Raw genomic sequence first — 20,056 nt, 5'->3', positions numbered from 1 at the left:
CTGAGCACGCAGGCCCAGCCTGCGCTCTTTATATGGTGAGCCTGGTGTTTTCCGAGTGGGGTCAGTGACCTGCAGTGTCAGGCGGGAAGAGCGGGAGGTGGGGGGCTCCCCGGGGAACTGGGGCGTGGGTGGAGTAACAGGCCTTGGATCCGCCTGTGCCAAGGGGGCCCACAGGGATTGTCAACAGTCAACAGCGTTAGGACATGGAGGCTCCGGGGGGAAGCAGACCGCTGTGCGTTGGCTCGTGGGCCCGGGGCTCCCTGGGTGTGGGCTCACAGGGCGTGGAGTCACACTGAAAGTCAATGGCGTCTCAGTACTGTTGCCTGTTACCTGCACCGCTGACATGGCCTTGGGGCTGGCCTCCTGGAAAGAAGCCCCCAGCCTTCTCCAGGCCCATGGCCCCGAGGCTCTGACCTCCGTGGCCACACCCCTTGCTCATTACACTCCTCGGGTTCTTGCGCTCGAGGGACAGGACAAAGCCCAGCTCCTGGGCTCCAGCCCTCCCTGTGATCCGGCTCCAGCCTCCTTTTCCGAACGCATTCTTCCCCCACTGGTGTGCCTGCCCCTTCTCCGCACCTCACACCTCCCTTCCTGCAAGCTCTATGTCCTGCCTCCAGAAGCCTTCATGCTTTCTAGCTGAAACGTCATCTAGCTGACTCTAGACGGCCCTGCTTCAGGCTCCTGGTGCCCGAGGACCTGCTCCATCACTACCTTTCGTGGAGGCTTGCATGTTTGGATCTGATCATCCCCCTGGACTCCGAGCTCCCGGAGGGCCAGGCCATGTCACACATTCATCCCTGTGTCCCAAGGGCCTGGCCAGGGACGCAGTGGCCCTCACCTCCTGGAGAGTCCTTCCCCAAAGGGTCTCCAGGGAGGCTGGAGCTCTGGCTTCCGGGACTATGGGAGCTTCAGAGGCAGAGCCCAGGCCTCTCCTGGGCTACCCGAGGGCTCTGCCTGCCCCCAGACCTTCCAGAGTGGTGGCCATGGGCTGGACATACACAGGCTCTTCTGAGCAAAGTGGCCCAGGGACCCTCCCACGGGGCGACCGCTGAATGGTGTTGAGGAGGCTGCCTGAGCTATGTGATGGTGTCCTGTGGGCTCAGCCAAAAACTCCGCACCCAACTATGACTTGCACAGAGAGAATTGACTACTGGGAGCAGAGAGAGAGCGAGAAGGCGGAAAGACGACTCCATGAGGGAGCAGAAGCCACGAGGAAGAAGGGGACCCATGGTTGGCAGTGACAGGAGCCACAGGAGCCACAGAAGCAACGACAGAGAGTTGCTGACTTGACAGGAGGATGTGCGACCAAATGAAACAACACAGGGGGCCACCGCCCATGTGGCAGGCCAGCTGGGGTGCCCGTGCTCCCCAGGCCTCCAGAATCCTTACACGGCCCTGCGGCCAGCTGGAGCCCCACTCAGGGCCTGACGGGGACCCGTGCCCCACTGCTGACCCCCCGGGAGCAGAGAGAAGACCCCTCTCAGAGCTGCGCAACCCAGCCCTGCAGCCCGGCCACCAGGTTCCTGGTTCCCACAACAGCTCGTTCATGTGGTCCTTTTCAGTGCCCATGGTCACCGACCACGGGGTGACGGGGGACTGTGGCAGAACAGTTGTCCGATCAACATTGTCCAGTGGTTGCTTGGGGTCCCGTGGCCACCTACGGAGCTTCCACAGCCCTCGGAGGACTGCTGAGGCAGCTCAGTAGGCACTGGAGGGGACAGCTGGGCACTTGGAGAGACCCAGAGTCACATGCAGAGTTGAGAATTAGATGGAGTCCAAGAGATCTTCGGGCTCTGCTTTTCCACTCTTCAGGAAGGCTTTCTTCGGGCTGGTGACCAGCCGTCTGGCTGCTTCTCCCTTGAGAAGCCCTGGAAGCTCCCGAAGGCACTTGGTCTCTGAAACACCGTTGGCCACTGCCCACCCCCAAGGGCTCTGTGTTCCCTGGACCTGGGGCAGTCCTGGAGCTCAGCATTTGTGGGATTGATGTGGGGCCTCGTGGACTTCCATTGCTGTGGGAACTGGATGGAAAGCCAGCAGAGAAAAAGTAGATACCTTCAGAAAGGAGAGGCCCACCAACCTCCACCCGAGGGCCAGCGGCTCCCCGAGGTACAGACAGCTTCATCTCCCTGCACCCTGTGTCACTGCACTTTAACGGGGCCCTGAGGAGGAGCCCAGGGAAGGAGCCCCACAGGGATCATTCCAGGCCTCAGCATGAGGATCCGGTGGGCCACCGTTGCTAGCTCCCTGAAATCAGCACTTCTAGGGGGTGGTCGTCTCTGCATTTGGGAATATCCCGGCTCCCCCAGCTGGAATTGCAAACCCACAGCTGGAAATGGGGCTGAGGGGGAAGGCCTGCGGAGACCCTATGCCCACCAGCTGTAGCATCCAGCTCCCAGCTGGGCTTCTCTGGGACTCCAGAGCCCCATCGATCTCATATGCTCCTCTCATATGCTCATTTTAAGTGATGCTTTGGAATATCCAGAACCAAATCCCAGCAGGCTGGGATCCGCTGCCCAGCCTGACAAGAGGATCCACATGGGGGGTTAGGCTGACACCAGACAGCATGGGTTCAAATTCCGGCTCTGGCATTTATGAGTGATTTTGGACAAATCACTGAACCTCTGCTTTTTCAGCTGTAAATCGGCCTGGAACAAGTATCAGTGGGAACGTACACTTGGTTAATTCCATGAATACACAGAACAGTGCCCGTAGAAGCTGCCAGTGTCCTGGGAGGGGAGCTGGGTGCAGGGGGCACTCCAGGCACTCTGCTGGCTTGGGGTTGGGCAGCTGCCGAGAACAGGGTGGGGTGGGGCCGAGTTGGTGGAGGCCCCCTCGTGGCCTCCAGGTCTGCCGTGACCCCAGCCCTCTGAGAGACAGTATCTCGGGTGGCCTCCCGGCCACCCTCCTTCCCAAAAAGCAGACAGCCCGGGTTAGACATAGCCTCTCTTTAATGGAAATCATGGGGACTTTGTCACAGTGGGTCAGCTTGACCAGGGAGGTGTGACATGGGAAGCAGGTCAGATGCTGTCCTCCGCTGCCATGGTCCTAGGAAAGGACAGGTGTGCTGGCGGGGGCGGGGTTAGAAGATGTCAGGGACGATATAGTCCGTGTAAACGCCGTCGATCAGCCCTGCCCCGTTGTTGTGGACAAACCAGCAGGTCACCTCAGCCCCATGCCGGGGGTCCTTGCTGTAGTCTTTTTGCAAGCCCCTGAGGAGATACAAAAAGCTGGGGTTGCCTTTTGGAAGCAACAGGGCTGCACCCCCACCCCCGGAAGCCCATCCACCTGTGACACCTGGAGCCCCAACCGATGATGGGGATGCCGAGGGCAGAGGTACTGGGAGAGCAGTCCGCTTACCTGGTGACCGTCAGCTGGTGGCTCTTTACCACCATGGTGGCATCTGTCTTTGTGGGGTTGGAGCCTGGGTGGGGGTCAGACACTTTATAATCCAAGGGGTGGAAGAATTGTCCTGGAAAGGCACATTGGAGCAGCAGTTACCACAGAGGCCCTCATATGCAGCGGGTGCGCACTGGAGGGTCAGAGAGCTGCCGCAATGTTTTTCCTTGAGGGCGTGACTATGTCTCATATGTTTTGGCATTGAAAGCCACCTTTCGTTCACCTGTTCTGCGAATCGGACCTCTCCCTGTTCGCCCCCAGGCCCACTGAAGCTTTGGTTTCCCCTTGTGTTTGATCACAGGCTTTCTGAGGGGCAAGACCTTCGCCGGGACGAGCCCTCTTTGGAGCTCTGAGCCTCGACGGCCAAGGTGCAGGAGGACCTGCCCTGGTGCTCAGCCGCAAGTCTGACCCATGGCAAGCCCACAGGCTGCCGCCACGCACCCCCAGCTCTGCCTGCCGGGCCGGTCATACCCAGCAGCCCGTGGGTCCGTGCCGACATCCGGTGACTATCCAGCACATAGAAGCCCAGGAAGTCCTGGTGGACGGCACTCCCCTTCCACACCCGGTGCAGGACGACCTCAAAAGTGCCCCCATCTTCCACAGACACCACGAGGTTCCTCCTCCTGTTGATGGTCACTACCACCCTGCAGGGCCGGGTGGCCATGAGGGCAGGTGCAGGTAGATGGCACCCCTCTCCATTCAGCTGCCCTCATCCTCCTGGATCCAGCTTTCGAGAGCTCCCTTACCCCCTCACTCCCCGATGGAGGGGTGTTACCTGCTACAATCTCTTTCTCACATGCTGCTATGGGGGTGGGGGGCAGGGCTTATAGTGTGCTAGGCCCTGTGCCAAGCCCTCCACACAAGCTGCATCATTCATTTCTCACTCAGATCCTGTGAGGCTCAGAGAGGGTAAGGAATTTGCCCACGGTCACACAGCTGGTAAGCAATAAAGCCGGGACTTGGGCTCCAGCCTGTCTAATATCAAAGTCTGTGTTCTTTGCCTGCCGCTCATCATCTGTGTCCTCCATGCTGGACTCTGCCCACTTCCTCCTATAGCTCTGCTGCTGAGCGTCAGCTCTGGCACTTGGCAGAGTTTGGTGGATGAATGAGTGGAAGAAAGAACAAGCACGACCCAAGGCACGTTAAGACAGGTGCTGAAAGAGAAGCCCAGTGAACTCTGGAGTTTAGCAGAGAAGAGACAGGTGGGTTTCAGGGAATAGGTGGCCTTTGTGCTGGGCCCAGGAGGTGGGTTGGCTTGGTTTGGTGGCGATGGGAACGGACTGCAGGACAAGAGCGCCATGGAAGCCTAGGCATGCAGGCAGCTGGGCCTGGAGCACAGGTCCGGAAATGGAGGGAAATGGACGGGATCGTCCATAGGGTCCCACATGTCTGCCCAGCCCACACGGAGGTCACGTGGTTGTCATTCACTGACTTGACTCAGGGGACAAGGGCCTGGCAAGCTCAGGCACCTGAGCTGGCTCTGGGGCTTCCTGCCTTATCCCTCCCCACCCCTACTCTGGCCCCCCTACCCAGGCCCTGGCCCCAGCCTGGTTACTCGTGTTGCCGCAGTGAAGCCTGGTCCCTCCAGGAGAACACGGGTCCACCTGAGCCAGGATTCAGCGTAATGTTGTGAGGAGTCACTTCCAGCTGAAAGCCAGTCGCGGGGTTCGCAATCCCCAGCCGTCCGAAGTAGGTGCCCTCTTGCTGCCCCGGGCCGCTGGCCTTGTTGCCAATGAGCTGCCCATTCACTGAGAAGCCTGCAGTGGGATGAGGCGCCATCCAGGTCAGGGAGGGCCCAGCTCTCCCTAGACACCTGCCGCCCTGCCTTTGCTCATGCCACGCCTCCCTCCTGGGAGATACCCGCACTCCACCTGTGCCACACTGGCTTCGAGGGTCTCACCTCCCAAGGGGTTAGTGGAGGCCACACAGCACCTCTCCCCGCCCCTCTCCTCCCACCACACTAACTACCTGATACTTAGTCCTTGCTTCTGGGACATGCTGGAGATCCTGCCTCCCTGAGGACAGAACTTGTGTCTGTCCTTCCTCTGTGGCCCTAATCCCTGACTCAGGAGCAGGTCCCAGAGGCCTCCTATGACCTGAGCAGTCCCAAAGCTCCCTCCTTGTCCTCACAACCCCAACACAGCATGTTCTGAAACTGTCATCTGAGAATTTGTTCACCTATCTCTCTTCACTAAGCTGCACAAGAACAAGGACTTTGGCTGAGCCCCTCCTGCACCTGTAGGCCATAGGAAGTGCTCAGCAAACCCTTGCAGATGGCCTGACCAGAGACAGGGAGAGAGAGTGGCCCCACAGACGGACAGGGAGTCATTCCCACGGCCTGAGCTCTGCTAGGGGATGCGCTCTGAGGCTCCAGCCGGGAAGCAGGACAGGATCACTATGTAACTTGCAGAACTAGGTACGAAATGCGAGGGGCTCCTTGTTCAAAAAAATATTAAGAATTTCAAGACAGCTAGAGCAGAGTATTAAACTGTGTGTGGGCCCTCCTAAGCATAGGGTCCTATGTGCCTGCGTGGGTTACACGTCCATGAAGCAGGTGTCATCGAGGGCTCAGGCAGGCAGATGCGAGAGAAGGAAGCAGATTGGCTTGAGCCCAGCCAGAGGACTGTGGGACACAATCTGTGGGATGTGGAGGCCACAGCCTGTCTTGTTCACGGCTGCACACTGAGGGTGGAGGTGTCCGGGTGCCACCCTGTCTGACAGAGGGAGTGATGTCCCCCATACCTGTGTCTGGGTCCTGCACCAGGCTGAGGACCACACCGGGCTCCTCGTTGATATTGAAGCACAGAGTATCCTCTTTCTGAGGCACGTGGATGAGGAAGTGAGGATCAGTGTCCACTGGGGGCATAGCATGGAGTCCGTTAGATTGGGCATTGGGCAGGTGGGCTGGGGCCCGCTGGGAGAGCAAGACAGGGGTGTCCCTCAGACCCTCCCCAGGACTCACCTCCAGTCACTTGATCTGGCAACTGCTGAAAGTTGGAACTGGATCGAGTCGGGGAAGGCTGCAAAGCCGACAGCACGAACGCTGGGGAGTGAATGGCATTTAGGAGGACGGTACCCTGCTTTCCTGGGGCTGCTGGCTCCTCTTCCCAGGCCCCGCCACCCAGGCAGCAGGCCTGAAGCCACAGAGGAGGGTAGCCCCTGAGTCCCTGATGCCTCCAGCTGTGCTGACCCCCAGTCTGTCTCCTTCCATGGGGACCTAGTGGGGCCGGTGGCACAAGAGGTCACCAGGCCCAGTCAGGGGGCCATTCTGAGGGACCCAGTGAAAGCAGTGAGGAAACCTTCGGCTGTCTGTCATTTCCTCCTCAGGCAAGTAGTGGCACACAGCCTGAGGGACTGCACGTGGGAAGGAGAGAGGTAGAGACGTATGTCGGCGGGATGCGGTCACTTACTCTTTCTGTGTCCCAGCATCTCTGTAGAGGGCAACGACAGAGGATGGCATCACCCTCACCACCCCACCTGAGAGGCACACACCTCGTTCACCAAGGTCAGTCTGGGCCCAGAGGCCAATCAGTCCTCAGCCAACCCTCTTCCCCTGGGCACCCTGCCCCCCATCCGGGCCCCCTCGGCAGACACAGGCTCACGGAGGCCCGGATGGAAGCTGCGCAAGGGCTCCCCAGGCACAAAGGGGCAGCCGCTAGTTTGTGGTGAAGGGGAGAGGGGATGCGGGGCAGGGTACCCGCGCCTGGGGGCTGGAGCACGAGCTGCTTGGCCAGCCACCGGAAACCCCTTCTGAAAACCAACATGTTTTGAAACTCACCCAACGGCAGAGAATCTGGAAGGAAGAGAAGGGGAAGAGAATTAAAGCCCAGGAGGTTTTCGACCCTCAGAAGCCTCAGCGCTCCCTGTGGCAGAGCACATACCCTCGGGGGGCTTGTCAATGATGGGCTCCAGGCCGTCCTCATCGGTCATGCCCCTGATGGTCATGGAGGTCAGCGGGGTCACGAACTGGTAAGCCAGCGACATCTGCAGGGCCTTGGCTGTCACGTCGGCCTTCTCCTTCCCCTCTAACTTCATCCTGAGAGACACACAGACCCGCTCCAAGCCCCGCAGCCTGGACAACAGCAGACTCGCGCTGCCTGGCCCTTTTTTGCTCATTTGTTCACTCATTCACTCATTCAGCAAACATGTGTGGGGCACCTGCAGGGCGCCTGTCCCGTGGCTGCCTCCAAGGGCCTCGTGATTTAAAGCCCTCACACCAGGAAAACCTGGAGATGTGGCAGGGCTGGGGGACGTGCCTCAGAAAGACACAGGGAATGGAACTGCTGTGTGATTCTGGGCGAGTGGTCTAGCTCCTCTGGACCTCAGCGTGCTCATCTGTGAAATGGAGACAACGAGGAAACTGGACTGCAGGTTGTGGGGATGACCTGAGCGTGTGTGGACACCATGGCCCCACGGAGAGGGCAGCTTCCCCCCTGCCCGGCCGTGCGGCTGGAGCAAACCGTGTCCCACCCACACTGTTGACTAACCGGTTGGTGTTAACCTGGTGAGCAAAGCCAAAGGCCAGTCCTTCTGACCTGCTCCCAGCCTCAGAGGCCCAGGAGCGTGCCTTCTCTGTTCACCCCACTGGTCCAGAGGCCCCGGTGTCCACCCTGCACCGCACGGGTCCTACCGCTTGGCCAGCAGCTCCTGGATGGTGAGGTAGGCCCAGAGGCGTTCGACGTGGTTCTCCAGCATGTGGCCGCGCTCCTGGAGCAGTCTCTTCATCTCCTCCTCATCCACCAGGCAAGTCGTCTTGAACTCTTGGCCCTCCTGAGGGTCGCGATGGGGTGGGGGGGCTGAGCACCGTGGAGGAGCACAGCCACTGGCCGGCGCTGCTCCAGGCTTCCAGGGGCCCCACTGTGCCCGGTCTCTGTGCTCTGTACCCCGCACCCGCCCGGCCTGAGACTGCTCTCTTCCCCCTCACTCGGCCCTTGATCCCACAAACATTTGCTGAGCATTTTCAGAGGCGGGCGAGCTGGCCTCGGCTCTGGGGATCCCAGGGAAGGGAGGGGCAGGCCCTGCCCTCCTCAAGTCACTCTCTCTAGGGCTGCCAGCAAGCAGCTAGCTATTTCCACCACATTCCACTCCTCCTAAGGCCCACCACGCCCCCGCACACAAATGCTCCTTTCTTCTAAGCCGCGGTAGCTGGGATTCCCTCACTGAGGGTATCCCGTGCACCGGGCCCCACGCAAACAGTGCAGGGATTCTTTCATTCTTTCCACCCAGCTCTCCAGGACAGTATTCCCCTGCACTACAGAGAGGGAAACTGAGGCCTGGAGAGCTGGACCTGTTCGCTCAAGGTCACCCAGCTGGTGAGAGTGGAGCCAGGATGCAGCTCAGCTTTTCTGACTCCGAGTCCTGATTCTGAATCCTCGACCACACAGCGAGGTGTGAATCCACACCCAGCGGTCAGGGTCTGGGCCTCACGCGTCTGTAAGACAACCTCCGCCCCCCACCGGTGGTGTGTGTGTGCACACACGCGCACGTGCGCGTGCACACACACACAGGCACACACGGCACTGTGGCACAAAGCTGGGTGCACAGGAAGTGTTCAGGAAAAGGCTGGCCTCTTGCTCTTTCATGCCTGGGGGGAAATGATGTAAGGAGTAACAAACAGGTGATGATTAGGTCAAGGCACTACACCTAATCAAGGCCATTTTGGTTCCATTGCTGCCCGTCCCCGGGCTGCTTGCATGTGGGAATGTTCAGGCCTTGGGGAGAAGGGGGTGGTGTGGTGCCTGGGGTAAGGGGAATGGGGTGGAGAACAGGTGTGGATTTGGAACCTCTGGGTGCTGCCTGACCTCTCCCCAGTCCGCAGCCCACCGTTTACCCCATGGGCCAGCACGTCAGCCTTGAAACTGCCCAGTTTGTTGTCAGCAATGCGTCCCGCCACCATGATCTCTGAGCCTTCGTAGTACTGTTTATGGCGGTGCTGGGTCACGGCTGAGACAGTGTCCTGGGGGTAAAGCAGCTCCACATCCACCAGGAGGGGGTTGGCTACCTGGTCGTAGAAACCCTGCGGGCGGAGGTGGGGCACAACCTCAGAGCTGATGGGCCACCCTGGGCACCCCATTGGGAAACCCGCTCACCGGGTGGGGTGTTGGGATTCCTGTTCTGCAGACAGAATTGCAGGCTCATAGGAGTTAAGGAACCAATTTCAGGTCCTACAGCTGACTCAAACCGCATTCTAGAGCTTTATCTGCTCCTCTGGGTTGCTGGGCAAAAGGCTACCAAGGCCGGGCTCCCCGTGGCCCGCCGTTGGTGCTACGTTGTGGGGCGAAGGGGGAGGGAGGAGACCTGCAGCTGCTGGGTGGCGTCATGGTCCTCATGAATTCTCTGGGCCCGTCCGTTGTTCTCCATGGACATGACCTCCAGGAAGTTGAAGTCCAAGTTGTGGCCAAAGCCCAAGTTGTAGAGCGGGAACTTGCCCCGAATGGCGTTGCGGACGTTCTTGAGGATTTGGGAATGGTCTGTCACCCCTGCAACCGCACACCCAGGCAGGGCCAGGATATGGACTCACAAGCACGTAGGGCACAAGGGGCCTTTGGGGCACACTCAAACCTATCTCAGACCCCCACCTCTCTCCTGTCCCCACCAGCATCTTGAGGCAATGTCTTCCACAGACTCAGTGGGTGACTACGATAGCTCCTGATGGCCCCTTGGGAACATGCCCATCTATATGGATCCATCATAAGCAGACAGGATTACTGCTCTAACCGCCCCCCCCCAGAAGGCCCTGCCACCCTTCCCACCCTTGTTCTACCTAGTCTGCATGTGCCTGATGTTCTCAGGCAGACCCTGCCATTGTACATACTTGTGTTTTGTTTTTGTTTTTGTTTTTGTTTTGCTCAAGCTGCTCGCTCTGCCAGACCTTCCTTCCTGCTTCCCTTCTCCTCCTTCCAGCCTGAGCTCACAGTCACCTCTTCCAGGCAGCCTCACTGGGACCCTGCCTGGGCCACATGTCCCTGATCCTATAGCCTCCTGACACCATGTTCTTTCAAGACCCTCAACAGAACAGCTGCTCCTGGGTCTGCCACCCCAGTGGATCCTGTGCTCCTTGAGGACAGAGGAGAATCCTGTCCTCTCAGTATCTCTTCTTGGTCCCTAGTCCCATGCTTGGCACACCATCGGTGCTGAATACATAGTTCGTTAAAATCAACCTGGGAATCCTGCCTGTTGTCCTGGGATCTGCTTAACCCTGTGTCATACAGGTACTTCCCCCAATTGCCCAGCTCAGCAGAGAAATATGCCTTGTAAGTCCTGCAGACTTTATGGGCTGAACTCTGTCTTAAGATCAGGGCTGGACTTCTCCTGGAGCCATTCTTCACCCCCTACAACATCTCCAGTAGCGGGATTTCCAAGCACAGCTTGAAAGCCTTCCATAACAAAGAGATCACTGCCTCCCAACACGGGCCTTGAGGTGCTTACCCTCTGTGGGCTCGCCATCTGTCAGCATGATGAGGACTGAGGCATGGTTGCTGAGTTCGGGGAGGCTCCCGTGAGCTTGGTTTAAGATCTCGATTCCCCGGAGCAAACCTCCATTCAGGTTTGTGGCTGCAAAGGAAGGAAAGCAGGCCAATGTATGCCCTCATTCCAAGGGGACAGAGGGGACGCCAGAGTGACTCAAGACCCCTGCACTTACCCCCAGCCAGGTAGAAGCGCCGCACGAATTCTTGAGCTGCTCGCAGATTGGCGGGGGAAGCCGGCACCAGTGAGCCCTTCCATGATTGCACTTCAGACCCAAAGAGGACCAGGTCGAAATAGTCCCCTGGCCGCATGTCCCCCAGGATTTTAAGGAGCGCTTCCTTGGTCTGTAATGACAGGACGGTCGGTGGAGGGACATGGCTCCATGAGAGTGTCCCCTGTCAATTCCAGGTATGCATTTGAGAGATCCACAGGGCAGAGGGACACAGTGGACAAATGGGAAGGGACGGGCAGGACAGCCAGGTGGTGCCAGGAGAGGTCTGTCCTCCGGGGGTGGATGAGCGGACAGAGAAGACAAGGGGATTCCGTGTGGGGAGAAGAAACGACCGGGCGCTCGAAGGGGGCAGAAGCAAGAAAGAATTTCTAAAACTCTGCCAGTGGAGCTGTGGCTCTCAGAGCACTGTAGGCAGTGGGTTGTCCCTGCTGCCAGACACCTCCCTGGGGACAGCCATGATTGCCCTGGCACGTTAAGTGTACCCTCCCATCACTAGACCCACGAGCCCATGGGCATCCCACTGTACTACTGAGGAGCAGGGGCTCCTCCCATCATGGTAGTACAATGAGGACATGGCTGATGCCTGAGCCCCTGACTGCTGGGATTTCCTGTCATATCACCCCGTCTCTGACCAGGAGCAGAAATCCCCAGCCCAGGCTCTGGCAACAGCACCAGCATGGGCTGAGTGCTGGGACTGGAGAAGCTGCTGCTGGGGGAACTGCTTCAAGCCACCGTTTACCTGTTTCAGTTTCTGGCCTTCCATGGAGGTGCTGATGTCAATCACAAAAACCACGTTCTTCTTCAGGTTCGTCAGGTTTTGGGGAGCAAAGAAGTGGGCAAAATGGTTGTTGGCAACCTGGAACACAAGGGGACAAGTGAAGCTTTTGTCACAAGCACCCCCGCCTGGTCTCTGAGTCTCGGGCCGGAAGCTTCAGGCTCACCAGGAGGTCACAGAGTTGGTCTCGATTGACATCGTAGGTCACCTTGAAGTCCCCATTCAGCATGGACGTGGAGCACGTGGGGCAGGACTGCTGCTGACCCACAGTAGGGTGGAAGAGGACGTGACCCTGGAATGGTGGAGGGCGTGCGGCATTACTAATTCCTGATTCGTGGGGCTGCGATCTGGATGCTCTCAGAGACACCATAAAGGGCGTGCATGCGCACGTGCGTGTGTGTGCGTGTGTGTGTGTGTTGCGTGGGCATAGAAATGAGTCTGGCGGGCCCTTTCCCCCTGCTGAGAGCACACGCCTATAAGGCAGTAGGAGAGAAGACCTGTTTCTTTGCGTATATGCTTCTGAATCATTGGGCTTTTCTACAAGTGTCGCCACTTTGGGCACAAAATAATAGCAGTATGAGAACAAGAGACATCTGTCAACCCAAAACTGTGGAGTGAAAAAGCAAGGCTACGACACTGTGCTGGAAAACAGAGCCCCCATCCCCCACCACCTCCTTCTGGTGGACAAAGAGCAGAGGCTGGGAGGAAGGACCCAGGGAGGAAGCTGGAAGCTAAGGTCTGGTCTGACTTGGTGTCAGTGCTCAGGGAATGGTTTTTACTCAATATTTTTTTTTCTCTCTCTCTTTTTTAAAAAAGATTTTATTTATTTATTTAACAGAGAGAGAGAGAGAGAGAGAGAGAGCACAAGCATGGGGAGCAGCAGGCAGAGGGAGGGGGAGAAGCAGGCTCCCACTGAACAAGGAGGCCAAAGCAGGGCTTGACCCCAGGACACTGGGATCATGTCCTGAGCCAAAGGCAGACATTTAACTGACTGAGCCACTCAATACTTTTCTAGACTTGTAACTTTCTACTTTTTCTTTAAATGCTTTTTAAGTTTTACTTTTCATTTATTTGCTTATTATAAAACTAAGATATACTCATTAAAAACCCCCTCCAAAACTTGAAAAGGATGGTTAGGAAGGCACCGACCCACCCCTTGGTCCCCTACTAAAAGCAAGCATGTTTGCTAACACTCTAGGTGTCCTACTTTGTTTAAAAAAGAACCCCTCCAAAACTGCAAGAAACATTTCCTTCATATAAGTTATGATGGAGTCACTACCAAAGGGAGGTGGGAACTGGAAGGTTCGTTCCTGGCTCCATTTGAGGGCAAATTAGGAAGCAGGGCACCAGCTGGGTATCACCCACCCATAAGCCACGCTCTGCCAGGACCTGGGAAAGAGGCAAGCAGGGACTTCAGGAGTTTCTGCAAATGGGAGGTTTGTGACAAGTGGTTAAGTGGCGAGGTAGACCAAAGGACTTCCCAAGCTGAGGTCTGTCTCCTAGAGCCCTGGAGCTTGCGATCCTAACTGTGACAGCATCTGAGATTCCTTCATGTGCCCTATATTTCCCTGAATGCTTTCGCATAGGTGTGACACAGCAAAGAGGAAACTGAGGCTCAAGCAAGTCAGCAGCTCACCCCAGACCATGCAAACCAGGGTGGGCATGTCCCCAGCCTCGGCACGCAGGCTTTTGTTAAGTTGCTCTGAGAACAAGAGCTACGAGTTCCCTGGTACACCAACCACAAAACGCCTACGTCCCTCACTAGGGACAGGGCAGGACTAGTCCTCACTAGGACTAGGGCAGCCTGCCGCCCCTGCCTGGTTCCCAGGCTAAGCCTGGCTAAGAAGTCCCAAAGGCCCACCACCGCTCCCAGCCATCCCACACACCTGTTTCCCTGAGAAGGATTTCTTGATGAGTTGGCTTTCTAGGTCCTTGGGGAGGAAGGAGGCCTGAGCATCCAGCTTGCTGATCCCCTGAGGCTCAAAGATGTCCACGTCGATCTGCGTCATTGAAGTCCCCAGGCTCCATTGAGGCCACCATCAAGACTCAGTCAAGAGCCAACCTGTGTCCTGGCTACCCACTGCGTGTGGTACCCACTTAGCCCTTAGCACAGGGCCTGGCATGTCATAGCCACTCCAAAAATAGAGGCCAAATGAAGGTGTGCGTGCCTGGGTCCCTCAACTCGGCCGCTACTGAGCTGCCAGCAACAATCACAGCCCCTTCGGCTGCCCAGGGCTTTCTGGTCTACCAACTCCCGGGACGTTCAATATGTCTCATGATCCTTGTGGCACCTCTGGGACATGCAGGAAGCCCCATTTAACAGATGAGCGAACCAAGACTCAGAGAGGAAGAGGAGGTTGGTAGCTCCCTGCCCACAAAGAGCCCCCTAGAACCTACCCAAGGAAGTCAGTCCCCTTCCTGCGTGCTCAGTCCTGGGATGGCACATGGTGTGCCCTGAGCCAGGACTCGGAGCCATGGTGAGAGAGAGGAAGGAGCCCTGCTCCCAAGACGGCTCCCCTGTAAATGGTCACCTGTAGTCTACCTCGAAATGATGCACCAGCTGCTTGGGTTTGACTTTGATGACAATTTCATACTGCTTGAGTTTCCTCTTCAGCACCTCCTCATAGGTCAGCCGAAACGTGGCCTTGCTCCGGGGCCCAATGTTGAGGTGGATGGTGAATTGCTCCATTGTTCTCCCTGAGGCCCTGGACATATGGCCATCGGCCACAACAGAGAGACAAATGGTGAGTGACACATGGGTCCTTGTCACCTAAAGCGTGGCCCTCAGAATCAATTTCTCTTACACTCATGCTACTCCCGGTTTTCCTAGCCCTTCACCCTTGTCTTAGCTGGGTGGTCAGGGTCAAGGTCAGGGCCCAAGGACAGGGACCCCTTCTCCCAGAGGCTGGTCTGGGAGGTAGCCAGGTCGGCACCAGCCCTGTCTGGTGCACCTGTACTGGCATTTGAGTTCAGGCAGTTTGCTCACTTCCGATCAGCCTGGGGCTGTTCCCCAGCCAAGGCCACCTTACAGCCCTCAGGTCCATCCTTGCTGGGGAGGGTGGCACCAGAACTCACCTGACAAGGCCGGCATTCTCTCCGGAAACAGCAGCTTTCCGGTACTGCTTCCATGCGGACACTTTGTCCTTTATGTCCCCGATGAATGCGTTTCCACCTGATGTGCTACAGGGAGGAAGAAGCCCTTAGGGGAAGTGCCCCCGGCCCCAACCACTCAGGTCCTTCATATCGGAGGTACTCCCAACCCAGCCCTGGAGAAGGCCCTGTCCTGGTGAGCGCTTGTGGGAGGCACCCCCTGCCATCTCTCGGGGTTTCCATGGCAGTGAGAGGGGCAGCCATGGCCACAGGATCCAACAGGAGATCTTGGGTGCAGGCCTTTGCTGCTTGGGCCCTATGCTGAAAACATATTGTCAGAGCCCCCACTTTTTTCTCCAAGATGAGAGCCCAGAACAGACACAAGTGGCTTGCCCATCCTCTCTGCGCCGGAGCTGGACTATGGTCTTTCCGGAAAGAAGGAGGAGGTCGGCACTGTACAGCCACCGGAGCCATGGCTTGGGGCTGGGGCTGGTGAATGGACAGCTCTGGGTGTGGGAGTCAGGCAGGGCACGCACATGGCAAAGTCACTGATGAAGGCCGTCTTGGGGATTTCCACTTCGAAGGCCACTTCCTTGGCTTCATCGGCATTGTTGACCACTTGGCTGGTGATGACATAGTGGGCGAAGCGAGAGGTGACTTTGCAGTTGACTTTCAAACTCCGGATGGTCACGCCATCGACGGCCTAGAGTGGAAGTGAGGGGGCTCTGGCTGGGAACGGGGAGGGGGGGCCTCTGAACCATGGGGGACTCCCGTGTTGTATGGGGGCTCAGCACCCAGCTCAGAGGCCAGGCGCCCAAAGAACAGACTGGAACTCCCAGAAAGACCCACTCTATCCTCTGCCGGAGACCCTGCAGTGAGGCGTGCAAGCCCCCATTTCTGGGAAATGGAGTCCCTCTGCCCAGAGCGCTGATAGGAGGGCACCCCCTGCAGGATGGGGGGCAAACAGGCTGCAATATGGCCCCCCCACAGACCCCTTTGCAGAGAATCTCACTCACTGTGTCCACAGTCTGTCGCTTCTGTAAAACAAAACCGGGACAAGGGTAAGTGGGAACATGTAGGGGACCATAGCTTATCTGCTAAGGAGTGGGAATGGGACACAGTCTGGGTCCTCTACCCCTCGGCCTCACCTCCCCCTCACTGCTTGGACATTACCTCTCCAGGCAGTGGTGGTCAAGGTGGCTGCGGGTGGCCCCGGGCCCTGGGGTGAGGGTCTTGTGTCCCTCCTGGGCCCATTCTGGCCTGTTTCTGGCCTGAGGGGTTTACCCACATACCTTGCTGACTTTGGGCCTGCCTGTGGGTGAACCCTGAGTGGGCATGGCCTGCAGGACGAGGAGGGAGGCCAGGTACACGCACAGTAGCGCCCGTAGCCCCATGGTGCCGTCCATGGTCTCGAGGCTCCTGCTGCCTCGTCCCTTCGCTCAGACCGTTAATCAATAAAGTGCTGGATAAACATGGATTAAACATTAGACAAGGTGAAGGCAAATATCACAATCAGGGGGATCAAAATTTAGCAGTAAAATCGTTCTCCTTGGGGGGGGGGATTCCCGGCTGCGTAAACTCCTGACCAGCCTCAGATGGAGCCCCTTTGGACGGAGCCGCTCTCTGCCGGCAGGAATGGCGAAGCCCCGGATGGCCCATCTAAAGCCTGGGTCTGGCACAGGCAACACCAGGGACATGGTGACATGCATCAAGAAGCCACAGTTCAAAGTGGACTTCTGAAGTTCATTAGGTGTTACTTTCAAAATTCTTCAAGCATCAGCAACCTTTTCACAGTCACGGTCTGGCCGGGGCGGCAGATGGTGGAGTTTACCAAGTGTCCGCCCACGCCCATGGCTCTAGCCGTGCCAGCCCTTGGGCTGGTTCTGCCAGAGGCCGTCTGGCCAGTCCCGGAGATGCGTAATGGGCAACCCGTGCTTTAGGACAGTTTCTTCATCCCTCTGGACCTTCGCATCTGGATTTGGAAAGAATAGAAATGAGCCTCATTGCTCCTCCTCCTGGGCAGGGACGGGGAGGCAAAGAGGAATACTGTGTTTTCGTAATGGAGGGCTAAGTAGGTGCTACGCATTGATCCAAGCCCTTTGCTGTCTCATTTTATCCTCGTGGTGTCCCTGGGATATTGGTCTCACAGCAGGTGACAGGATAGGTCTTCAAAACGAGATCTTTCAGACTCCAAAGCCCAAGCCTATCGTGTAATGACAGAAAAGCCCTCTGCATTATTAGCAAGAAAGGAGATACCGAGTTGAAAACCCCAGGGACCTCTTTTGGACTTTCAGTTTCTTAAGTTTTCTGCCTGAGCCCTCCTTGTCTGCCATGAGCCACAGCACACAGGGCAGATATGGCCCTGGTCAATCCACTCCGTGGCCCTGGTTGGGATGTGCTGGCTGCCATGACCCTGATGGGGTGAGGGGGCCCTAGAGGCCACTTTGATCTCTGTTTGCTTGTCTCGGACTTTGTCTCTCAGAACAGCTTCTGGGAAAAAGTTTATCATTCCCAGGCCAGAATGACCTTCTGGTCTGTTTTCTGGCCTTCGTGGAAGATGAGATGGATCAACATGGAATTGCCTTTGAGGTTCTGTTGATTTCCTGCATGGGTATCAACGGAGTCCTTGGTGGGCTGGGCATGGTGCCAGGCGCCAGGACACAGTGATGAGCACGAGTACCTTGTTGTGTTCAGTGAGCTGGTGCATTGGGAAAAAGAGCCAGAGGACTCAAAGGAAGCTCAGTGAGGGTCAGGGGTGTCAGAAACTAAGAACAGCACGAAGGAGCTGTAGTAATCTGGAAGAGGCAGAGCTCACTCCAACAGGGGTTGGTTAGGGGAAGGTTCCTAGAGGAGGAGCCTGGGAAATGGAGCAGCCCTTGGACAGGGAGAGGAAGAAGGACAGGGAGAGAAAATGGGTGGGTAGGTGTGAAGCATACTTGGGGAAGGGGCGGTTGTCTGCATCCTGGAAGCCGGACCTGATGAAGAGAGTGGCGAAGGAGGCTCGGAATTGGTTTGGGGTCAGCCTGGCACAGAGGTCTGAAAGGGGCCCATCTTTGGTGGAAAACGTTAAAGATCTTTTGAGCAGGGGTGTGGGAAGATCAAGATTGGACTGTTGGGAGATGGGCAGCACCAAACTTGGTCCATAGAAGGTTCAAGAACTACATTTGTGTGGCTTGTGGGGAGGAGAGAGAGTATGGGGAGAGCTGGTAGTGACTAGTGCCTGACCAGCTTCTCGACGTCTTCTGTGTCCTACCTCAGATACTGCTCCCAACTGCCCCCATGAGATGGATACCGTTACTGCTCCCATGTCACAGAAGACGAGGAGAGGCTGCTCCCCCTGTGGATGAGGAAGGAGGTGGATGGGTGGACAGAAAACTGGTGCGGTTTGGAAGATCGCACCTGAGGGCCTGAGAGGGGGGCTGTGCTGCTGGTGCAAACGAATGGCACTCAGGACAGAGGACAGCTCAGATCGGCTCGGAGCTCCTCCCATACAGAGAAATGCTGGCTTGATTTGCTCAGAGCCTCTCCATCTGATACGGCCAAACTGAACTCATGACTTTCTCTCCCCGTCTTGCACTCCACCACCAAGCCTGGTCTTCTCCTCTTGTTGTCCACCCCAGTGAAGACCACCACCGTCCATCCAGGCATCCACACCAGAAAGGTGGGTGGCATTCTACGTGGCTTATGCCCCTAGATTCCCTGCCCCTCACCCTTCTCTAAATATCTTCCTAATCCATTCACTTCTCTCCAAATCCCTAGTCTCCGAGTCTAAGCCATCCTCATCTCTCACCTACATGGCTGCTCCCCCTACCTCCCCCTACCTCCACCCTCCTCCATCATTAAAAAAGGTTGATCCACTTGAGACCTTTCCCTGTCTTACACATTTCCAGGTCCTGAGTGGTCTGGCTCCTGCTGACCCCTCATCTCACTCAGCCATGCCTGCCCCCCTTGGGTCTCAACTTCAGCTACACAGACTTTTTTCCTATCTGTATAGGCGGTGCTCTTTCATTCATTCATTTGTCAGGCCCCCTTCGTCATCCATTCACACCTGCTGTGTGCCAGGACCATGTCAGCTGCTGGGGTTGGGGTCTTGAAGTAGACAGGGCTGGCCCAGTGCTGAGTTCACCCTGAACCGCAGAGATGAAGTCACAAAATAAGTCCATTGAGCCTTACCATATGGTGCTTCCTTCACCTGAAAAAAAGTTTTCCTGCAAACTTCAGTTCAAGGAATGGTTGCTCGGGCAACCTCCCCTGGATGCCCAGGCTGGGGCTGGTGACCTTTCAGCACGACACTGATCTCAGTTGGCAAGGTTAACACATTAGCATTCTTCACTGATTAATCATCACCTCTCTCTTCAACTGTAAGCCCTACGGGGAAAGGACTTTGTCTTATTCAGTTTGTGCCTCCAGGGGAGGGCACTAGCATTGTACTATGCAGGCTCACACTAAATGATAGGTTTAAAGAAGAGCAAGTTGCAGGAGGTAAAAAGCAGGGAGCAAAGTACCAAACCTTGGAGAAACTCAAACCTGAGGGAATCATGAGAAGTCAAAAGAAGAGGAGTAGACAGGAGGAGCAGGAGAACCAGAATTAAGTTGTAGAAACCAAGAAAGGAGAGGACTCACCAGAGGGGCAAGGGCTACCGAGGGGAAGAGGGATGGATGGAGACTAAAAATGCATCTAGGGAATCTGAGTCATTTTCCAGGAAGCTCTCTTGATGGCATGTGGGGCCAAGTAACTACAGGGGTTTTAGGAGTAGCGAGCCATAAGCGTTCTAGAATGTTGTTTTGAGTGTTGACCAATGAAAGACAAAATTGCAACCTGCAAAACAAAATATGTGTGTTTATTTGGGGTGTTAGGGATTGCAATCTGGGAGACACAGGTTCCACCAAAACAAAAAACAAGCTCTGGAGAGACAAAGGAATTGAGAGTTTTTAATGAAGAAAGAGGCCATTTACATCAGTTGTTTTGAACAGAATGTGATCATTGCTGGTATAGCTTTAGTTGTACTAATCTATATGTGATTGATTGTCAGGGCTAGTGTTAGGCAGAAAGTCCATTTATGTCCCTTTTGCCATGTAGCTGATGCCTTGGCTTT

At 56.5% G+C, this 20,056-nt stretch overlaps 1 protein-coding gene across 2 annotated transcripts; it reads right to left on the bottom strand.

The window, feature by feature from the left end:
• Nucleotides 1-2,930: 2,930 nt before the first annotated feature.
• Nucleotides 2,931-16,378, bottom strand: LOC111143858 (inter-alpha-trypsin inhibitor heavy chain 1). Of its 2 annotated transcripts, XM_022497817.1 has the most exons (22): nt 16,253-16,378; nt 15,977-15,997; nt 15,497-15,663; nt 14,946-15,050; nt 14,413-14,575; nt 13,757-13,870; nt 12,037-12,162; nt 11,835-11,951; nt 11,039-11,207; nt 10,825-10,950; nt 9,694-9,875; nt 9,227-9,412; nt 8,027-8,166; nt 7,278-7,432; nt 7,175-7,189; nt 6,807-6,827; nt 6,359-6,439; nt 6,139-6,252; nt 4,952-5,153; nt 3,868-4,040; nt 3,358-3,469; nt 2,931-3,209 (listed from the first exon to the last, which is right to left on the bottom strand). In XM_022497817.1, exons 1-22 carry the CDS (start codon nt 16,364-16,366, stop codon nt 3,080-3,082), a joined length of 2,733 nt encoding a protein of 910 aa, XP_022353525.1. In that variant the 5' UTR covers nt 16,367-16,378; the 3' UTR covers nt 2,931-3,079. The 2 variants fall into 2 exon arrangements, with proteins under 2 accessions (XP_022353525.1, XP_022353526.1); XM_022497818.1 differs by lacking the exon at nt 15,977-15,997 and having other exon boundaries at nt 8,027-8,163; nt 16,253-16,366.
• Between the last annotated feature and the right edge of the window lie 3,678 nt (nt 16,379-20,056).

The sequence above is a fragment of the Enhydra lutris genome, unplaced genomic scaffold (genome assembly GCF_002288905.1).
Source record: "Enhydra lutris kenyoni isolate GAN:26980312 unplaced genomic scaffold, ASM228890v2 scaffoldscaffold10, whole genome shotgun sequence".
Lineage (NCBI taxonomy): Eukaryota > Metazoa > Chordata > Mammalia > Carnivora > Mustelidae > Enhydra > Enhydra lutris.
The sequence above is the reverse complement of the archived record's forward strand: the minus strand, read 5'-3'. Positions and strand labels throughout refer to the sequence as shown.